The 19,171-nt window shown below is 44.7% G+C and overlaps 1 protein-coding gene across 3 annotated transcripts in view; it reads right to left on the bottom strand.

The window, feature by feature from the left end:
* Window positions 1-19,171, bottom strand: part of AFF1 (AF4/FMR2 family member 1) — a 139,946-nt gene that overhangs the window by 81,778 nt on the left and 38,997 nt on the right. For 2 of the 3 annotated variants that reach the window (XM_040237290.1, XM_040237287.1), the window contains exons 2-3: window positions 17,529-17,652; window positions 16,213-17,133 (exon numbers count right to left, since the gene is read on the bottom strand). In XM_040237290.1, the coding sequence (XP_040093224.1) occupies window positions 16,213-17,133; window positions 17,529-17,652 (1,045 nt within the window). The remainder of the gene's footprint in view (window positions 1-16,212; window positions 17,134-17,528; window positions 17,653-19,171) is intronic. The other variant, XM_040237289.1, reaches the window with a different exon arrangement.

The following is a 19,171-nucleotide window of genomic DNA, read 5'->3' as shown; positions in this document are numbered from 1 at the left end:
GAGGACACCCACACTCCCAGGGCTGGGCAGATGGCAGGTGGGGCACAGGAGCACTGGGGCAAGCCAGAGCATGCTCCCTAAAGGGCTGGCCAACTGCTGTTCTGCAGAAATGCCAGTCTTACGTTGCCAATGCTTCCAGTACTTTAAGGAAAAAAAAAAAAATCAAAATCTAGATTTCAGTGTGATACCTACCAATTTTCAGATGCTGTAATGAAATTAACACACCAGACAAGATGTGCCCCTCTGGGTGAGTGCCCTCACTGAGCTCCAGGCTTCCTTCTCTCCCCACAGAGGGAACTGGTAACTAGGAAACATGCCCATTTTGAAGAGAAGGATCTCTTTTTTTTTATCCTGAAGATAGCCCCATATGGGGCTTTGAGGTGATGCTAGTGATAAAGAATCTGTCTGCCAGTGCATCAGACCTAAGAGACTTGCGTTCAATCCCTAGGTCAGGAAGATCCCCTGGAGGAGTGCACGGCAACCCATACCAGTATTCTTGCCTGGAGAATTCCAAGGACAGAGGAGCCTGGTGGGCTATAGCCCATAGCGTCGCAAAGAGTTGGACACGACTGAAGCAACTTAGCACACACAGCCCCATACACAGAATGGACATCTCACCTCCAAGAGATGGTGAGAAGCAAGAGGCAGGCTCACTGCTGACCTGGGATGGTCTCCTGCCACAGCCTTGGGTTCACAGTGGCAGCCTGACAGATCGCGAGAAACATGAACCAAGGAAGCAAAAAACAAGCCGCCGTGCAGTTATTTTATATGACTTGCACGAAATAAATCTCTGAACTATAGGTGAGTCATAAGACAATAAAGGACTCAATTAGGTTCAGAACAACACACCAGTGTTTTCCCTCATCTTAGCAACTAGTTCACTGGAATCCTGAGAGAACGTAAGGGACATAAAGGACCCTGGTGTCTGTTTTACCCTTTACTGCAAATTAATTAATCTTACTAGAAAATTAAACCCAGACTGCCAGTCGGGCATTTTCAGGGTCAATAATTCTTAAGTTACTAGGATACCCATTAATGATACCCAAGTGGTATAGAGGAGTTACTGTCTCTACCCAAAATGGCTGGCTCATTCCCCAAAATGTGATTCATTCAGGGCAAAATATTTAAATCTGCAAATCCTTGGAGATTAACAGCACTTTTATTGTAAGTACCACTTCGATATTTTAAATACACACACACACACACACACACGCGCGCGCGCGCGCACACAAAAGGAAGGGCTTCCCTGGTGGTTCCGACGGCTAAAGAATCCTCCCGCAATGCAGGAGACCTGGGGTCGATCCCTGAGTCGGGAAGATCCCCTGGAGAAGGGAATGGCAACCCACTCTTGCCTGGAGAATCCACATGGGCAGTGGGAGCCTGGCGGGTTACAGTCCATAGGGTCTCAAAGAGTCAGACACGATTAACACTTTCACTAAAGGAAATCTGGAGTCTTAATTAAACTAGTGCCAAGCACTTATATACACAGCAGATACATAAAAATCATTACTTTTCAATTTTTCTAGTACATAAACCACCTGATTAATCTCTAAATTCAATACTGAAAAGCACAGCAATTTAAGGCTGGCACTCTACTAAGAACACCTACTAATCGGATTACGTTGCTTATTTTCAAATCCACACCCAACAATGCCTAGAGTGACCTGGGAAATAAAGAGGCTGGAAATGGTAATTCGAACAATTCCTCTAAAAAAATTATTGAACTTGGTGCCTGCTGCCTAAGTGTCCTAAAACAGGAAATTCAGGGCCACAGCGAACTGTTTTCCCCTTCTCCTCCAACAAACACTTATTAGAGGAGATCTTTCAGACTCCAGATCAAAGTAAACTGGATAAGAACTCTCAAGCTGAGCATAGGGCAGGAAATTGCCCTGTTTGGCTCCAGTCCTCACCTGTGCTGAACACAAAGGACAAACAAGCATATGAGACCAGTGACCCAACCCTCAAAAACGAGGTGAAGGAGAAGTGCTGAGGCTGGAGGTGGGGGCTCTAGGAGCAGAAGGGGAAATCCTAGCTCAAGAGCCTGGGTAACAGTCTCCCTGGCTTGGGAGGGCCCCAGTCCACACCTGGCAAGACAGGTAAGAAGGGAACTGGAGGTTCTTTTTCTGGAGGCAATGGACAGGTTCCAAGGGATCTTAAACTAGGACAACTTGATCCGGCTTTCATATAATAATTATCATGCGAAACAGTGTGGCAGATGATTTGAAGAAAAAACGCAGGAAGACAGGTTAGAAGGAAGCTGCAAGAGCTTAAATAAGTGACAAGAAGCTCAACCACAGGATGTCCCTGGTGGTTCCACTGCTAAGACTCTGTGCTCCCAATGCAAGGGGCCTGCATTCGATCCCTGGTCAGGGAACTAGATCCCACATGCCGTAAGAGTTAACATGCCGTAACTAACTAAAGAAAGAAAGAACCCACGTGTAGCAACGAAGATCAAAGACCCCAAGTGCCACAACGAAGACCCAGTGCAGCCAAATAAATAATAAATAAATTTTAAAAAAAGACAAGCTAAACTATAAAGAGGTGCTGAGGAATGCAGAAAAGGAAAAACTTTCAACAGACATTTAGAAAGTAACCCCCGTTCAACTGGGTTGCCAGGGGGATAAAGCAGAAGATACAGAAAGGAACTGAGACGGACAACCCAGGAAGGAGGAGAAAGCTCAGTGTGTGTGTGTGAAGAGGTCCAGGGGAGGCAGATGTGAAACCTGCCACGCTCAGGTTCTCTGTGAGATGCTGCTGCAACATTCACAAGGACCGCCTAGTGAGCAGTGGACATAAAAGGAGGCAGAGCTCAGAAAACTTTGGGGAATTTCAAGCTGGAAAAATCAACCTGGTGGTCATCAGTGGTTCAAGAGCTGAAGCCCCGAGTGGAGATGAGACTAACCAGAGAAAGGCTGAAGAAGGAGAAAAGATGGTTGAGGGCAGATCCTGAAGAAGGGGCGGGGAAGGCAGCTTCTGGAGGAGATTGGAGCATGCCTGAAGAGGGGTGGCAGAGGATGAGATGGTTAGAGAGCATCACCGACTCAATGGGCATGAATCTGAGCAAATTCCCTGGTAAAGACAGTGGTGGACAGGGGAGCCTGGCGTGCTGTGGTCCACGGGGCTGCAAAGAATCGGACACCACTTAGCGACTGAGCAACAATTGAAGAGGCAGAAGAAAGGGTCGACAACACAAATGGGCAGTGCGTGCGGCGCTGGCGGCCAGTAGTGTCAGACGTCACAAAGAGGTCATGCAGGCTACGCTCAAGCGCACTCCTGGACCTGGGCCTCTAGGAGGCCATCACCGGGGACCCAGGCATGGAGGGTAGAGGGTGGAGGCGCACAGCCTGCAGTGGGTTCAGAAAGTGGATGGGAGGAGAGCAAGCATGCACAGAGTGTTTACCTACTTCTGTCTCCAGCGCTTGAGCTGCGAAGGGAACAAGAAAGAAGCAGTCGGAGTAAGACACCGCAGTGAAGAAGGTTTTGTTTTGCCTTTTCAGCTAGGAAAGGTCTGGATGGAACTACAGATTGTTAGGAAAGAGCCAGGTGACGGGAGAAAGATGTAAGGCAATCAGAAAGGGTGTGCAGGTGGCCGGGCAAGAGGAAGAACACCTCCTTCTCAGAGATCAAAAGGAAAGAGCGAACTGGTGGGTGTGGATGTGGATTTTTTTTTTTTTTTTGAGTCATCGTAGGTGGAAGGGACTGAGATTTATACCTGGTGACTGCCTCCTCTAAACAGTAGAAGCAAACTGAAAGGCCTCAGAGCAAGCCACATGGCTGCCACCATGTGAGCTGGAATCACCTTGTCATTTGAATCATCTGTGCCACCCAGCACGTGCATCTGTCAGATGCCAACACGAATGCAAGGCCAGGCAAAAAAAACAGAGCGCTCCTAATGCATTGTTAGAAGTGTTGCACAAAGGGGTATGACTCCAGAGAAGACATGTTGTGTGGCAGAAAGAGTATGAGAACCAGAGGGCAAGGGTCCTGGTTTCATGGTCCCCGGCTCTGCCACTTACGAGCTTAGATCATTAAACTTCTCAAAGACTCAGTTCCATGGCATGTTAGATGGTGGTTCGTGCCAACTGCCCTGCCCAGCTCACAAGGTTGCTCTGACAATCGAGAGGAAACAAATAAACAAGGGCTTGGGGAATTAAAAGGGGGGTGGGGTGGGGGAGGGGGAGGCAGTCAAGTATTTCCGAGTGCATAAGCTTTGTAAGGGCTTTTGATTCTAGAGTTGGGAAGAATCCCTGGAGGAGGGTATGGTAACCCACTCTGGTATCCTTGCCTGGAGAATCCCCATGGACAGAGGAGCCTGGGGGGCTACAGTCCATGGGGTCACAAAGAGTCAGACACGACTGACGTGACTACACACACACACATAAGCTTTGTAAAGTGAAATATTTACACCAGTTGCCAAACTCTAGGAAAGGCAGCTGCTCAGGGGTGAGCAGGATGCTCACCTTGGCAAAAAAAGCCAGTTGGCTTTTAAAAGCTCGAAAATCCCCAAGCAAATGCTTTCTCTCCCCAGGCTCTTCATCTGCTTAACACTAGAACATCAAATATTTAGGGCTTTATTCACCTTGGAACACTGTACCTGGGCATTCCTGGTCCCTCTGATCTGATCCCACCTACACACTCAAGTTACACTCCAATACCCAGGAACATATTCTGAGTCTTCATGCCCCCCAAAACACTAACTTCTCACCTTGCTCCTGCAAGTCCAGCTCAAATTTCAACTCTAATCACACCTACCACCGCTTACTAAGCTCTTACTATGTACCTGGTACTGGTTTAAGCACTTCATAAGGACAGCCATCCATCCACTGGCCCCACTGTCCAGAAGAATAAACGGACAACACAGCAAGGTCAAGTTCCTTTGCCTCCAACCAATCTCCTTCAATCAAAGGTCCAGCTACTTCTATTAGATTTCACACCCTTTCCTGTCTTTACGTCTTCTCTGTCCTTAATCCTTGAGCTTGGAATATATTTTCGCCAATACCCAAAGTGCTCCAGAAGTCAACTCAAAAAAAATAATAATAATAATAATAATAATGTGCAGCTTCCTCTTTTCAAAGTCAGTATAACATAGGTGTCACAGTTAAGGGTGTCGACTTGAGCTAACCTACTAGGATCTGGATTCCAGATCCAGCACTCACAGCCCGGGTGAACATGAAACAAATGAATCTTTCCACATCTCTGTAAATCTCTCCGTAAAAAGGCAGTGCTCACACCTAGAAAGCGTTTGGAGCAATTCCTATCATGAAGTGTGCAAGACTACAGCGAACATCACGTGACAGTAATTAGTAATTCCATATTCTCCTTTCACACTGGTGATATGTTTTATGGCATGGAATCAACGGACTGTCTTTTATTTTTTATAAATAAAAAAAACCTAAAAAGTCTTTCTTAGCAGCTCCCCTTTGTATCTAGAGAGTGTTCAAACATGGTTGACTACAATGACAGAAATCTAGAATGTAAGAAGTGAATCCTTCTATGACTACATTGTTCCCGACAGAAGGTTTTTTAACATTTTGCGAGAATGTCCAGATTATTTGGCAATAAGAGAAAGAATTTTTTTTTAATAAGTTAACATGTTCTCAGGCATGTGAAGGAAAAAAATGTTGGAAGTAACATAAGAAACTTTAATTATAGCATAAGATTCTATTAAATGTTTTTTCTCTCTAAAATGCAATAGCAAACATTTGCTTTGGGGTGGAGTGCTTTAAAAACTGAGCTGTAAGGGGAAATAAGAATCCACGAAGGGACTCTGAAGGGCACAGCATGCTTTTCTTTTTTAATTCATGCAATTCAAAGCTTTAGTCTCACCCAATATGAACTTTCGGAGTTCTTTTTTTTATAAATTGGAACAACAACAAAAAAAAACTCTAGGGTGATTTATCTAAAGGACAGAGCTAGAAGTAGGACCTCTAATTACTTAAATACTGAGGCCTCTAGATTAAAACATTAAACCTCAAAAGCTTTCAGCCGAAGGGATTAAGGAGATTAGAATGGGCTTGACAAATTATCACAGGGTTAGGGGGTTGGGAAAAAAGCAGAGAAAAAGTAGGCCAAGCTTAAAACAGGGAATAAAATGAGGCTCAAGAAAAATCTAATGATGTGTGTGGACCCTGAGCATCTGTGTGGGGCATGGGGGTAGGGAGTGGGGGGTGTGCGGGAGGAGAGGAGAATGGTCGACCTCGGGATTTCAGCAATTAAAAAGGAACAACATTCATGTAGAACTGCTTAGAAAGTTCTTGGAAAATGTGAACGTGCCGCAAAGTTAACCTTGGAAAATGATTTTCAAATAGATCTTGGCAACTAGAGAGGAGGAATCCAAGGCTAAAAACTAAACTTGTTATGATAACATGAAGCAAGATCTTCTCTTTAAAGGCATGCTGCTTAAATATCTCATGCATATCGGCCACTCCCTCCAAAGCAGCCTCAGTTAAGATCGCTAACTGGGTCATCAACAGGACTCCCTTTGGAAGATCTGGTTTTCTGTCCCTGAAGATTATCAGCTGGCTGAAAATAAAACACAATTAATCTAGAGAAGAGCTGCAATGACTCGGGTGGCTATGTGAGAGCCTGGGAGAGCACACAGCCTGGAAAGATTCTAAAGCAGTGAACGTCTCCACCTTGGCAAAGGCACAGCGTGAGGGACCCAGGGGGGATCCAATAACCCTCCACAAACATTTCAAGTGTGAAAACAACAAAGAGGAACAGGAATTTCTTATCCTGGTACCAAATGTACTTCTGGCATCATGAGAAGGAAAGTAAAACCTACGAAGAAAACAACTCCAGTTAATACCACCCAAAAAGATGTTCCAGGTTCAATCGTAGGCTTTCTTCTTGCTCTGTAAGCAATTCTATTCTTTACACCAACTCACTTCTAGCAATTTTAGAGTTCTTTTTTCAAAAATATTTTGCTTCTGTTATTTAAAATGTTTCCTTCAGAGTTTAAAGAGTTTCTTCAAACAAACAAACAAAAAAAACCTGCCACGATCAGGAAATTAAAGGTGGCAGCATCTACTCAGTTCTAGCTGTCGAAACAGAAAATCTGATTTTTCACCAGATTTCTCCATTTTGTAAACATTGGCTCAAAGGGGAGGAAAAAAAGAAAAAAACACATTATATAGGCAAAACAAAATAGTCTGCAGGTCCAGTCTAGCCCTTGGGCTGTTTGCAGCTTCAAGTCAAACTTGTCAGTCATTTGCCACTATTTTTAAACATCTATATTTAGATATTTGGGGATCTAAAATTTAGCCAAGCAGATACAGGTTAGTCACTATTCATTATTTCTCATAAATAGAAAGTACTCTGCCTCAGACTCTCAACATCCTCGAAGAACTGTGCACACAGACGCCTCAGACTCTCAACATCCTCAAAGAACAGTGCACACAGACCACCTTTTTCGCTCTGCCATCATTTCCCTCACCAACATGTAAGTCACACAGGTCTGCCCAAGTTAGCTGAGTTCCAGCTCATGGAATCTAATCTGAATTTGCAGTAAAAGAGCTACTGTAATACAAATATTTTTAGGAAACTGAAGGGGGCTAAATAAGTTTGTATCAGAATCTTACTTTCCTCCATGAACTTGAAAATGTTGAAGACTCAAGGAAAAAGGGGCTTCCCAGGTGGTGTTACCTGCCCCCAAAAAAACCAGGAGACAGGAGAGACACGGGGTTCAATCCCTGGGCAGGGAAGATCCTCTGGAAGAGGGCATGGCAAACCGCTCCAGTATTTCTTACTGGGAGAATCCCCATGGAAAGAGGAGACTGGTGGGCTTACAGTCCATAGTGTCACAAAGAGTCGGACACGACTGAAGTAACTTAGCACGTAAGGGAAAAAAGAAAACACACACACACGAGTTGTAGAGGAAGCGTGTATGTAGGCTTGGGGGCCCTAGTCCCTTATTTCTTCCCTGTGGTTCCTCTCATGTCCTGCTCAGCACAAGCAGACTCATCAATTCAGCAGATCTTTTGCTCTCAGGGTCCACATGGGAGACTCCAAAACCAGGGGGCCCTTCTTGAACTTTTTGCGGCTTGTTGTCAGTCCTTCTGAAACAGTTTCATTTCCAGGCTCTAGAAGAAACCTCATGAGAATCAGCTACAAACACATGAGTCCACCTGTACACTTGCTGAATTTTCTATGATGGGGCCCAGGAATTTTTATTTTTAGACATTTGTATTTTTAACCAGCTTCCCCCAGGTGATTCAAACCTGCCACTGAGTTTCAGAATGAATGCATAAAATGAATGCACAAATTCCCCTTGATCTACAGTCCACGGTTTATAACCCAAGAAAACTTCTAACAGGCTCTGTACATCACGCAGCATAAACCATTGGCACATACGTGCCCTCTGCTTGGAATACTGATATGGTTTAACTCCAACTCCTAACACACCTACTGTATAGCCTGGATGCTGATGTGCCCTCAGAAGTCAGGCTGAGATCCTGTCTCCTAGAAGTGATGACAGGAAGAGGTGGGAGCCTCAGGGGGATGCTTAAGTTGTAAGGGTAGAGTCCTCAGAAATGGAACTGATGCCTTTGAAAAGAAGTTTCCGAGAAAGTCCTAGTCCCTCCCACCACGTAAGGACGCAGCAAGAAGGCATCGGCTGGGAACCCACAAGAAAGCCCTCATGAGAACATGACCGTGCTGATGGCCTGATCTTGGACTTTTAGCCTCCAGAACTGTGAGAAATGAATGTCTACGGTTCACAAGCCATTCAATCTGTGGCATTTTGTTATAGCAGGTCACATGGTCTAAGGTAACTTCTCACTTTTTTCAGTTCCACTCACCATTCAGATCTCACTCAGTACTTCCCCTGAGGCTTCTTCCCTAAGCACCTACATTCTAAGCCAAAATTCCCTTTATGGATCTTGTAATAGTTTTTGTGTTGTGTTAAGCCACTTCAGTCGTGTCCCATTCTTTGCAACGCCACGGACTGTAGCCCTCCAGACTCCTGCTATCCATGGGAGTCTCCAGGCAAGAATACTGGAGGGTGTTTACATTTCTTTCTCCAAGGGATCTTCCCAACCCAGGGATCTCTTATATCTCCTGCACTGGCAGGTGGGTTCTTGACCACTAATGCCACAGGGAAGTCCCAATAATAATAGTTTGCAAATTCCCTTATATTATAGAATTAGATTAGATTCCCTTCTATTATGGGGTTACTGGAACCTGCCAAAGGTCTCACACATCGATCTGAGTGGTTATTTGAATAGTGTCAGTTTCTAACTAGATAGTTAAGGTCTAAGAGGACAGAAATCACCTGGGGTTTGCCCACCACTGTAACCCCGTCCTCAGCACCAGGCTTGCCATACACTAGGTGCTGAAGATATACTAAAGTACGGAACTAATGATGGGGCATGGGAGGAGGGGAACTTAACAAGACTCTGAGTGATGCATCAGCAGGGTATACACCATCGTCATAGCAGAAGTGAACCTCTTAAGGGGTTAGATCATGTCATAATGGGGAAGTTCCTCTTTTCAGGGTTTAAGATAGTAAGAGAGCTAAACGTGAAGGGAAGACTGTATGCACGAACGCAAAGGGAATCATCACAGTTTTCCACTATGCATTACTCCACACTACAAGGCCGGCAGTTTACTTACAATGGAAGGTGTAATTTAAGAATCGCATGCATTAAGGTAGTCCAACAATGAATTCACAGCTGCAGCTGACACCTGAGTCTTGAAAGGAGGCTGAAGGATTCGGTATCAAAAAACGTTCCCAAGTGATGTCACGAGAGGCCACAGCGAAGAGCAATTGCTTTGCAGAAATGAGAAACTCATCAGATTTCAAAGCCAGATTTCTCTGGAGGGGAATGACGTAGGACCATATGAGGAGGTAGAAGCAGAAGCAAATTTAAACTGATAGTAAACCTTGCTGGGTTCCAGGGACTTATTTGCACAAATTAAGATACCCGAAATATTTACACATACACATCAAACCTTGAGTGAAAAAAAAAAAAAAAAGAAACCTATCATTTCCTCTCATCTATAAGCAGATTCTCACATTTCCAAGATGATCTTTGATTTTTTGTTTCCAAAGACCCAGTAGGACCCCATTTCCTCCCACCCCTGAGCTTGCCACAGGTTGCAGAACTGACCCAGGGAGGGCCTGGTTGTGCGCCTCTTCAGCTGCACCTGCCTGGTGCAGACTGCACCAGACTTCAAACCCTCACTACACATAAACACAGCCCAAATTGATTTCCAGTGCTAAGACGAGATTTCTTTCGTGTTATGACTTCCATTCACCTTGTGTGAAACTTCCAGGATTTAAGCTGTGTCAAGTGGCTCAAAATGGAGTTCCAATGACCAATGTGAACTTCTGTATTAGTTGGTTTGAAAAGTCTACCATAGAGTCATGAATGTCTTAAGAGCAAGACCATGACACCCACAGATAAATTCCTTAAGATGAGCCCACTGAGCCAAGCAACTGAAGGCTCTCCCTGGGAGGACCCGGTCCACGGCTGCTGGAGGCTCTGTCCCAGCAGAGGGCAAATTCTGCTCGTGCTTGTCCCGAGACCCAGGGCTGAACCAGAGGCCACTGCTCATGCTAAGATGCTGCCTTTCTGGACTTCTTGGAGTGGTTCGTCATCCCCTTTCTTATTTTCCCCATGTGACTGACTTCTGCCATGTGCTATTGAACGCTGGCTCCGTTTCATTTATTTCCAATCCTGTGATTCTTACCCCTCCACAAACACCCAGTCTTAACGTTTTCTCTGGGCCGGTCTACTACTGACCATGGTCAACATGTCCTGTCTACCTAGATTCTGAACGGTATCTCAAACATAATGTATGATCTACCCAGAGCTCCTGGTTTTCCCTCCAAACCTGTTCGGCCCAGGTCAACTCCATCTCTGGAGCAGGTATCATCTCACCATCCAAACCCTTCTAATAGGGCCTTCCTCAGGACTTCCCTCAGAGAAGGCAATGGGAAGCCACTCCAGTACTCTTGCCTAGAAAATCCCATGGACAGAGGAGCCTGGTAGGCTGCAGCCCACTGGGGTTCCTACGAGTCGAACACCACTGAGCGACTTCCCTTTCACTTTTCACTTTCACACATTGGAGAAGGAAATGGCAACCCACTCCAGTGTTCTTGCCTGGAGAATCCCAGGGATGGGGAAGCCTGGTGGGCTGCCGTCTATGGTGTCGCACAGAGTCAGACACGACTGAAGTGACTTAGCAGCAGCAGCAGCAGCACTTTCCTGGTGACCCAGTGGTTGAGACTCCAAGCTTTCAATGCAAGGGACAAGGGTTCAATTCCTGGTCGGAGAACTCTAAGATCCCATTTTGTTGCAAGGCATTGCCCCTACCCATCCCCCCCCCAAAAAATAGATCCTTCCTTGATGTCTCACTTTCATTCACACCTCAAGCCCACTCACATCTCCATTCAATCACAAAGCCCTGCCCGATATATCTGGAATCTGTCCACTTCTCACCACACCCATTGCCGTTATTTACTCCAAGCCACCAGCATCTCCTAGCCCCACAGTCTGACCTCCCTACTTCGGTCACCTTTGTTCCTCCAAGCCATTCTCCACCCAGAAGCCAGAGTGATCCTTTTCAAAAATAAAGAAAGTAGATATATCATTCTTCTGCTCAAGACCCTCCAGTGGTCGCCAAGAATATTTTTTTTGTGAGGGAGTATAATTGTTTTACAATATTGTGTTCGTTTCTGCTGTACTATTAAGTGAATCAACTATATATATGTGTGTGTGTGTGTGTGTGTGTATGTATGTATGTATGTATATATATATATATCTCCACTCCCTCTTGACCTTCCCTCCCACCCCAACCCACCCATGTAGGTCACCAGAGAGCACCAAGCTAAGCTCCCTGTGCTATACAGCTGCTTCCCACTAGCTATGTTTCACAGGATAGTGTGAATATACATCAATCTTAATCTCCCAATTCACCCCACCCCTCTTCCCCTCACACATCCATTCTCTGTCTGCATCTCTATTCCTGCCCTGCAAATAGGTTCATCTGTACCATTTTTTCTAGAGTTCATATATATGTGTTAATACATGATATTTGTTTTTCCCTTTCTGATTTACTTCTCATTCTGACTTGGTGGCTCAGATGGTAAAGAATCTGCCTGCAATGCGAAAGACCCAGGTTCTATCCCTGGGCCGGGAAGATCCCCTGGAGAAGGAAATGGCAATCCATGCCAGTATTCTTGCCTGGAGAATCCCATGGACAGAGGAGCCTGGTGGGCTACAGTACATGGGTTGAAAAGAGTCAGAAACACTGAGAGATATCTTATTTGATTTTCTTACTTTGCTCCATGCAGATTTAAAAAACAGAAGTAGAAAGATGGTAGAACTGAGAGTTCTAGCTCTGGCTCTGTTACTAACTAAACTGTAGCAAAATTAAGTGCCTTCACCCTTCTATGCTTTATTTGCAAAAGGCTGTAGGTTTAGTCATAAAATTCTAATATGCTGAACCCAGTATACAATTTAACATGCCTAATTCTTCCTTTCAGTAAAATGTCTGTTTCAAAAGTCCTGCCCCAGTCCAAGGTCCACACTTAGGAACATTCACACAGAAACGCCTTGGCTTTTCTCTCACTCTCATTTGTTCACTTCAGTTAAAAAAGCACTAGAAAGGAATCTCAGCCTTCCATCTGGGCAGTTCCATCTCTGAAGTGGCAACTCTACAGCTGGAAGGCATCCACATGCGACGGCAGAGTTCTGGCTGTACCCTCAGATGGGTCATTTCAAGCCACTATACATCTTCCAGTTGACACAAAACTAAAACCAACATGCCCAGAAAAAAACCCAGCACAGACTGTGTGCTCTGGCCTCTGTTTAGTCAGAATGTTGACCCTGTGATAATTTTTTTTCCCTGTAGGATTTTAGGAAAGACTAAGTTTTAACCGTGAGCATGACTTATCCCAGAAAGGAATACCATCTTCTAGGAGAACCAACTAAAATATAAAACCCAGTGTTTCCCATGAAATAGAAGGACAGAAATTAGTAAGGAACTCATATGTATGTACGTGGTTTGAGAATAAAGGACTCCAAGCAGACAAGATGACTTTCCCATTTAGGTCCATTTTGAACAACACGGTTTGATGGAAGCAGTAGGGAAGGGGGAACAAAGAAACAAACTGCAAAACCCTCACGCTCAGAAAGCCAGGAAAGGAAACCTCCTCCAACCTGCCTTAGGACAGATTCAGCAAATAAAGGAAAACCACTTAGCCATGCCCATGTCCCTTCCCGTAGCTCTATCAACAGCCAACTTCCCCTTTCGCCTTGGTATTCTCTGTGCTTCTGTACCAAGGACACAAACAGCCCAAGAGGTTGCTTATTTTCTTGTTCTACATTCAGAATTTACCTGCTCTGGGGTTAGCTCTCTGCTTTTATTTTTTCCTGTCCCCCATCCTCTATGCTTTCCTTTGATTCACCAGAATACTAAAATTTGAGATTTTTAAATCCAATCTATATGTCTTAAAAACCATAAAGAATTGTCATCTTATTGGGTCTATGAACAGAACATAAATGGTAAGTCTGTAAAATGCAAGATCTTACTTAAAAGAGCTAAAAACAAATCTAAAATCTAGCCAGAGAGCACCAGTGTTCCTGCTTCCCAGACTGACTTCCCTTCATTACAAGTTCTTTGCCCAGAGCCCTCCATCTGCCCAAGCCTCAGTTCCATCCTCCCATGCCACCACACCGCCCAGGGGCTCCAAGACAGTTGGCACCACAGCTGCCACTGGCCTGAAAGCGCTGCTCAGAGGCCGGACAGAGCTACTACGTTAAAATGGAGGCTGACTACAAACACAGGCTGAAGACAAAACGTTTACATTGACTCATTTGTTGATAGCGGATCAAAAAAACAAACAAACAAACAAAGAAAATCCCGTTCTCTTATCACCAAATCTATGGAGGATTTTGTTCATTCCAAACGTCTACTCAGAAAATATGCAAGAATATGTACACTTATGGCTGATTCGTTTTGTTTTAAGGCAGAAACCAATACAACCCTGTAAAGCAATTACCCAATTAAAAACAAGTTAAAAAGAAAATATGCAAGGGCCATCTAATGCGCGCCTATGTTTGAAATATGTATTAAGTCCAAGGAGCTTTAAGACCCTGGAGACATCTCAACTGGCCTTATCATTTTTTTTTTTTAAACCAATAAAGCAAAACGTTATCTGCCATCCTCTCACCTAAAAAGTCTACAGGAAAGCCTGCTGGCTGAATTTACATGGGCTCACAATCTTAAGGCTGAAGTTTGAGACTTTCTCTATGCACCTAGTAGCAGACAGTTCTTGAATTGTGTCATTTGTGCAGGCCGACCTTCACACTAGCCTGCCTTCTCTCTGGGGCAGGGACCCACCCTGGGCTTACCCATATGACTGGGCATTTGGTAGACAATGCAAATATTTGTTAATTTGCCTTAAAATTGTTTTAAAGAAAATTTAGTTGCTTAGTTTTCTTTTGGAAGGGAAAAAAAAAAAGTCAAATTGTCCCCTTAACTTTTTTTTAAAAAAACTAGGAAAATATAACAGACTTCATTTGATAAAAAAGCGAAGAGAACTCCAATACGTTCTTTCTGAGTTATAAGGAGGGCTGACTGATCATAGGGGTTTCCCCGGTGGCCCAGTGGTTAAGGATCTGCCTGCAATGGAGGAGATACAGGAGACATGGGTTCAATCTCTGGGTCGGGAAGATCCCCTGGAGGAGGAAATGGTAACTCACTCCAGTATTCTTGCCTGGAGAATCCCATGGACAGAAGAGCTTGGCGGGCTACAGTCCACAGTATCACCATGAGTCAGACATGACTGACCATAGGAGAGAAGACCTCTATTCTTCTCTACCTTCATTCTCTGCTCTTCCCCACCACTCATCCCAGCACAAAATGTTCAGTAAATGCCTCACAGCAGTGAATGTGTGTAACTTATCAGGTTAAAGGGAAAGTTCTGCCATCTTGGTCATTTCTACCATCCCCTCCGCCCACCCCCGACCCCCGCCATTTCTAATTTTTCTTCAACCTGAAAACCAGTCACATTTCGAAGATATCCAGAGACACTCCACCTCAAGAGTTAACTGTGGCCAGAACCCTAACCTCTTCTAAACCAAAAGCTGAAGTCACCAAGAAACAGATTTTCCTCCTTCAAGATAAGGGTTATCTTTCTAGCTGAGGATCCTGGAGTCTTTGTCTCTTTTTTTTTTTTTAACCTTCCAACACTATGTAAAACTGGTATGTGGATGTGCACACCCACACCCACACGTCTTTGGGCAATGGATATGCAAATTAGAATGTTTATACATGCAACTGAACCACAGGTTTTACCTTAACAGATAAGTGCTAAAATAAATTCACTTCAAACATTTCACTTTGAACTTGAATAACTGGTGCTAATTTGGAACTGCAGTGCTAGAGCGGGTGCTCTGATTCTCCTCATTCAAGCACCGCACTGCCATTTGTCAAAAGAGCAGAAAAAGGAATTTTTTTCTTTGTTGAAAAAGATTGAGTGTTTTGGTTTCGTCAAAAAGCCATCGTTGAATAACATTCTATATTATATTTGTGACTCACTCTCAAAAGAGATGTCACCACACCCCCACTCTTCTTTTGTAGGTGATAAATAAAATAGAACAGAAATTTAGTTTCAAAGTTTCTTACAATTTACAGGGAACAAATATTTTAAAATTAATACTTTGCCTTCAACATTTTGACCTCTTGTTTTCCCTTTTTTATGGCTTGAATCTGAGGGAAAACGAACTGGGGCAGAGGATCTATCAACCAGAACAATTTTTTTCTTTATATTTTCTTTAATGAAGTCAGTGCCACACCCCCGCACCACAAAGTCAAAAATATCAAAGACAGCTCAAAACCTTTCTGAAACTTTCATGATACAACTGTCCTCTGCCTTGACTGGGCTGTGGGTTGTACAGGCATATACATTTGTGAGGTGTACACATTTTTCAAAACAGAGTCAACTGTCCTCTAAACATCTCTATATTTTACTGTATGTAAATCACAGCTCAATAAAAGGATTTTTCAAAACCTCCTACAAATCACATTTCAATATCTGTCATCAGTAATCCACCTTGGACCTGAGTTTCCTGTGTGCCAACAAGATCCTAAAGCCAGGAAGGAATCTCCCTCTACAAAGGCCACAGACACCCCTGCCCTGAAAACTAACCCCTCAAATCTTCCTTCCCGCAGGAATCGCCCCAGATATGAACTTCTACTCACCTCGACTGACTGAGAAGGCATTTTCAGCTTCGTGAGCTTGGTTTTGGCAGGCACTTTTAAGTCTGATTTCTCAAAGGTCTGCTGCCGGTACTCCTCCGGCAGGGGTTTCAGTTCAGGAGACTCGCTAGGAGCCTGGTCTTGACCGTCCATGGGCCGGACGTAAGCCGTGGGCTTTTGCTGCATCGCAAGGCTTTTTGAGGGGAGGGAGGGCGGGGGGAAGGTCTGAGAAGGTGGCTGAGGAGGGGCTACCCCAAGGCTGGCCACTGCCACTGTGCTGTCTTGAGGGGTCTCTTTATCATGCACCTTTATGGCTAGGTCCTTGGGAGACTTGGCCAGGCAGTAGCCTTTATTGCTGCTGCCACTGCTGGGAACTTTGCCGCTTCCTTGTGTCCTGGGAGCAGTCTGCTGGTTGGAATGTACAGGTGACAAAGGGGGGACTGGGGAAGGCAAAGAGAACAGAGGCGAAAGTTCCCTCTCCGGAGCGGAGTCTGTTGTCAAAGCACAGTGGTCTCCATCAGCCCTGCGGTCACCCTTTTTGTGATGACTAGAGCCGTACCCCTCCTGACCGAGGCGCTCTTGGGTCAGGTGCTGGCTGTCCGGTGGGCCATAGCTTTTGGCGTGGAGACTTGGCATTGGTTCCATTCTCGGCTGTGCCATCCTTGGGTGGTGGCTGATGTTACCATCAGGAAGTGGTCCACAGGCAGGAGTGTTAATGGGCTGGTGGTGGACACTGGTGTGGAAGGAGTGGGGTGGAATGCTGCTCCCCTTCTCAGGAAATAAAGGGTATCTCGGCTTCCCCAGCCTATTTTCAGAGGCATCCAAGCGCTGGGGGTGGGACTTGCTACTAAGGAACTCCTTCATCTCTTCATAGTTTCCCAGCATGTTCTGTATCCGACTGGATAGCTCATCACCTTTCTCCGTCTGAAAAAAGAGAAGACAGCAGAGTTAGATACAAAGGGACAAAGGGAGAAGGAAAATCACCACTTAGTAAACCACATTACAAAATGCCGTTAGAAAAGAAACATCTCAATATAATGTGTAACACAGAATTTAACATGCAACTTTAACTCAATTCCCCTGTTGAGAAGCCTGCCATGGACAAATATTACTAAATACAGGAGACGAACATTACAAAAGAAAACCACAAACTTTGATCATTTTGATTAATGAGGTTCAGAGGACTTCTATATTTTGTCTTCAAAAACAATCTTCAGGATAACTGTCTTATTTCCACAGTTGCGATACTTGTTCAGACTCACTTTCAACACAAAGTCAAACATGCTGATAAATCAGATTTTCCCGTATTCAAGAAATACCTTGTATGGCTCTCCAAAAAGGGGGATCTTTTCAGAAAATGCCTCTTTATCTTGGTGAGCTTCCTGGTTGCGTCTTTCCTTCTCTCTAATTCGAAGTAGGTTTCTGTCTTCATTGTACAAGCTGCTTCAGACGCCACAAAAGAACACAAACAAAGTTTATCAGTATCCAAGCTTTGCTGCGCACGCACGTTTGTGAGGGAGGCAAGGACAGCTCAAAAAGCTGTGACAATAGAGAGCAGATTTAAAGAACGCCCAAGGGACCTCCCCGGAGGTCCAGTGGCTAAGACTCCAAGTTCCCAATGCAGGGGGCCTGGTTCGATTCCTGGTCAGGGAACCAGATCCCGCATGCTGAAACAAAGAGCCCGCATGCCAAATAAATAAATAAAAACAAATCCTAAAAAAAGAAAAAAAGAAAGAAAGCCCAAGTGTCTCATCCTGCTCCTAGATTAAGTCAACTAACTGGCTATGACCCCCCAGCTCCGGTCCTGGCTCTGGAAACCTAAGCATTCATTTTGCCGGCCTGCCTTTGTGGCTCAGGACTGACTCCAAACGGAACAGTCTTTTATAGTCAGTGGGGGAACTGAGACAAGATTAATGATATTTTTGCTTCTAGTCTGCAAAATACCAGGTAGAGGTGGAAGCTTTTCATCTGAAGAAGTCAGCAGGATGTGAACTTTAAAAAGGCTGTTTTCCTGGATCAGTATTGTACATTTTGGAAGATTAAAATCAAAGGGCTTATTTCATAATTAAAAGATTACCAGTCACCCAAAACAGCATTTACTTTCTTTTCAGCCCACTCTCCTGGAAGTGTCTTAGCATGTAAACCTGAAAAGATAATTTTTATTTCTCATTTCAAGTGTCAAGGATGCGAAAATCCGATTTTAGATGTCAGCTCTACCACGGAGAAACCTATAATCTGATGGCCCAACTTAAACCACATAAAAATGTATCCTAAATCATCAGCCCTGGCATCGAAGGGGTTAAGATCTGTCAAATCACAAAAAAACGGAAACCTATAAGACTGCAGTTTTAGCGTATAAACCAGAAGTGGGCTTGCCTTAGGTCGGAACTGAGGTCAGGCCATCCCAACCCCACATGTGATATGTAAGAATAATGAAAATAAGAACTGTCAAGGAGGGGCTTTCCCTGGTGGCCCAGTGGTGAAGAATCCACCTGTCAGGGTCAGGCGACGTGGGTTCGATCCCTGACCTGGCAAGATCCCATGTGCCTCGGAGCAAGGAAGCCCGTCGACCACAACTACTGAGCCTATGCTCTAGGGCCCGGGAGCCACACAACTCCTGGAGCCCAAATGCCCTAGAGCCCGTGCTCCACAACAAGAGAAGCTACTGCAATGAGAAGCCCACGCCCCACAGCTAGAGAAAAGACCATGCAACAAGGGAGGCCCCGCACAGACAAAAACAAAAAATCTAGGGGGGAAAGAAAAAAACTATTGGAAGACTTCTGCCCTCACAGCCGTGTTTTAGCATATCTACTAAAACCCCAGTTTATTATCTGAATAAATCAAAAAATATTCAGCTGTCTCTCCAAGGCACTATGTCCCTTACAAATTCCAGCCTTGCTGTTGGACACTCTCCCCTCCACCCCCTTCTCGGCCTCTCTCAGGACTTCTCTGATTTCCCTGA

Source organism: Oryx dammah, unplaced genomic scaffold (assembly GCF_014754425.2).
Source record: "Oryx dammah isolate SB20612 unplaced genomic scaffold, SCBI_Odam_1.1 HiC_scaffold_3, whole genome shotgun sequence".
Classification (NCBI taxonomy): domain Eukaryota; kingdom Metazoa; phylum Chordata; class Mammalia; order Artiodactyla; family Bovidae; genus Oryx; species Oryx dammah.
Note: the sequence above shows the minus strand (reverse complement) of the source record. Positions and strands in the feature narration are given on the sequence as shown.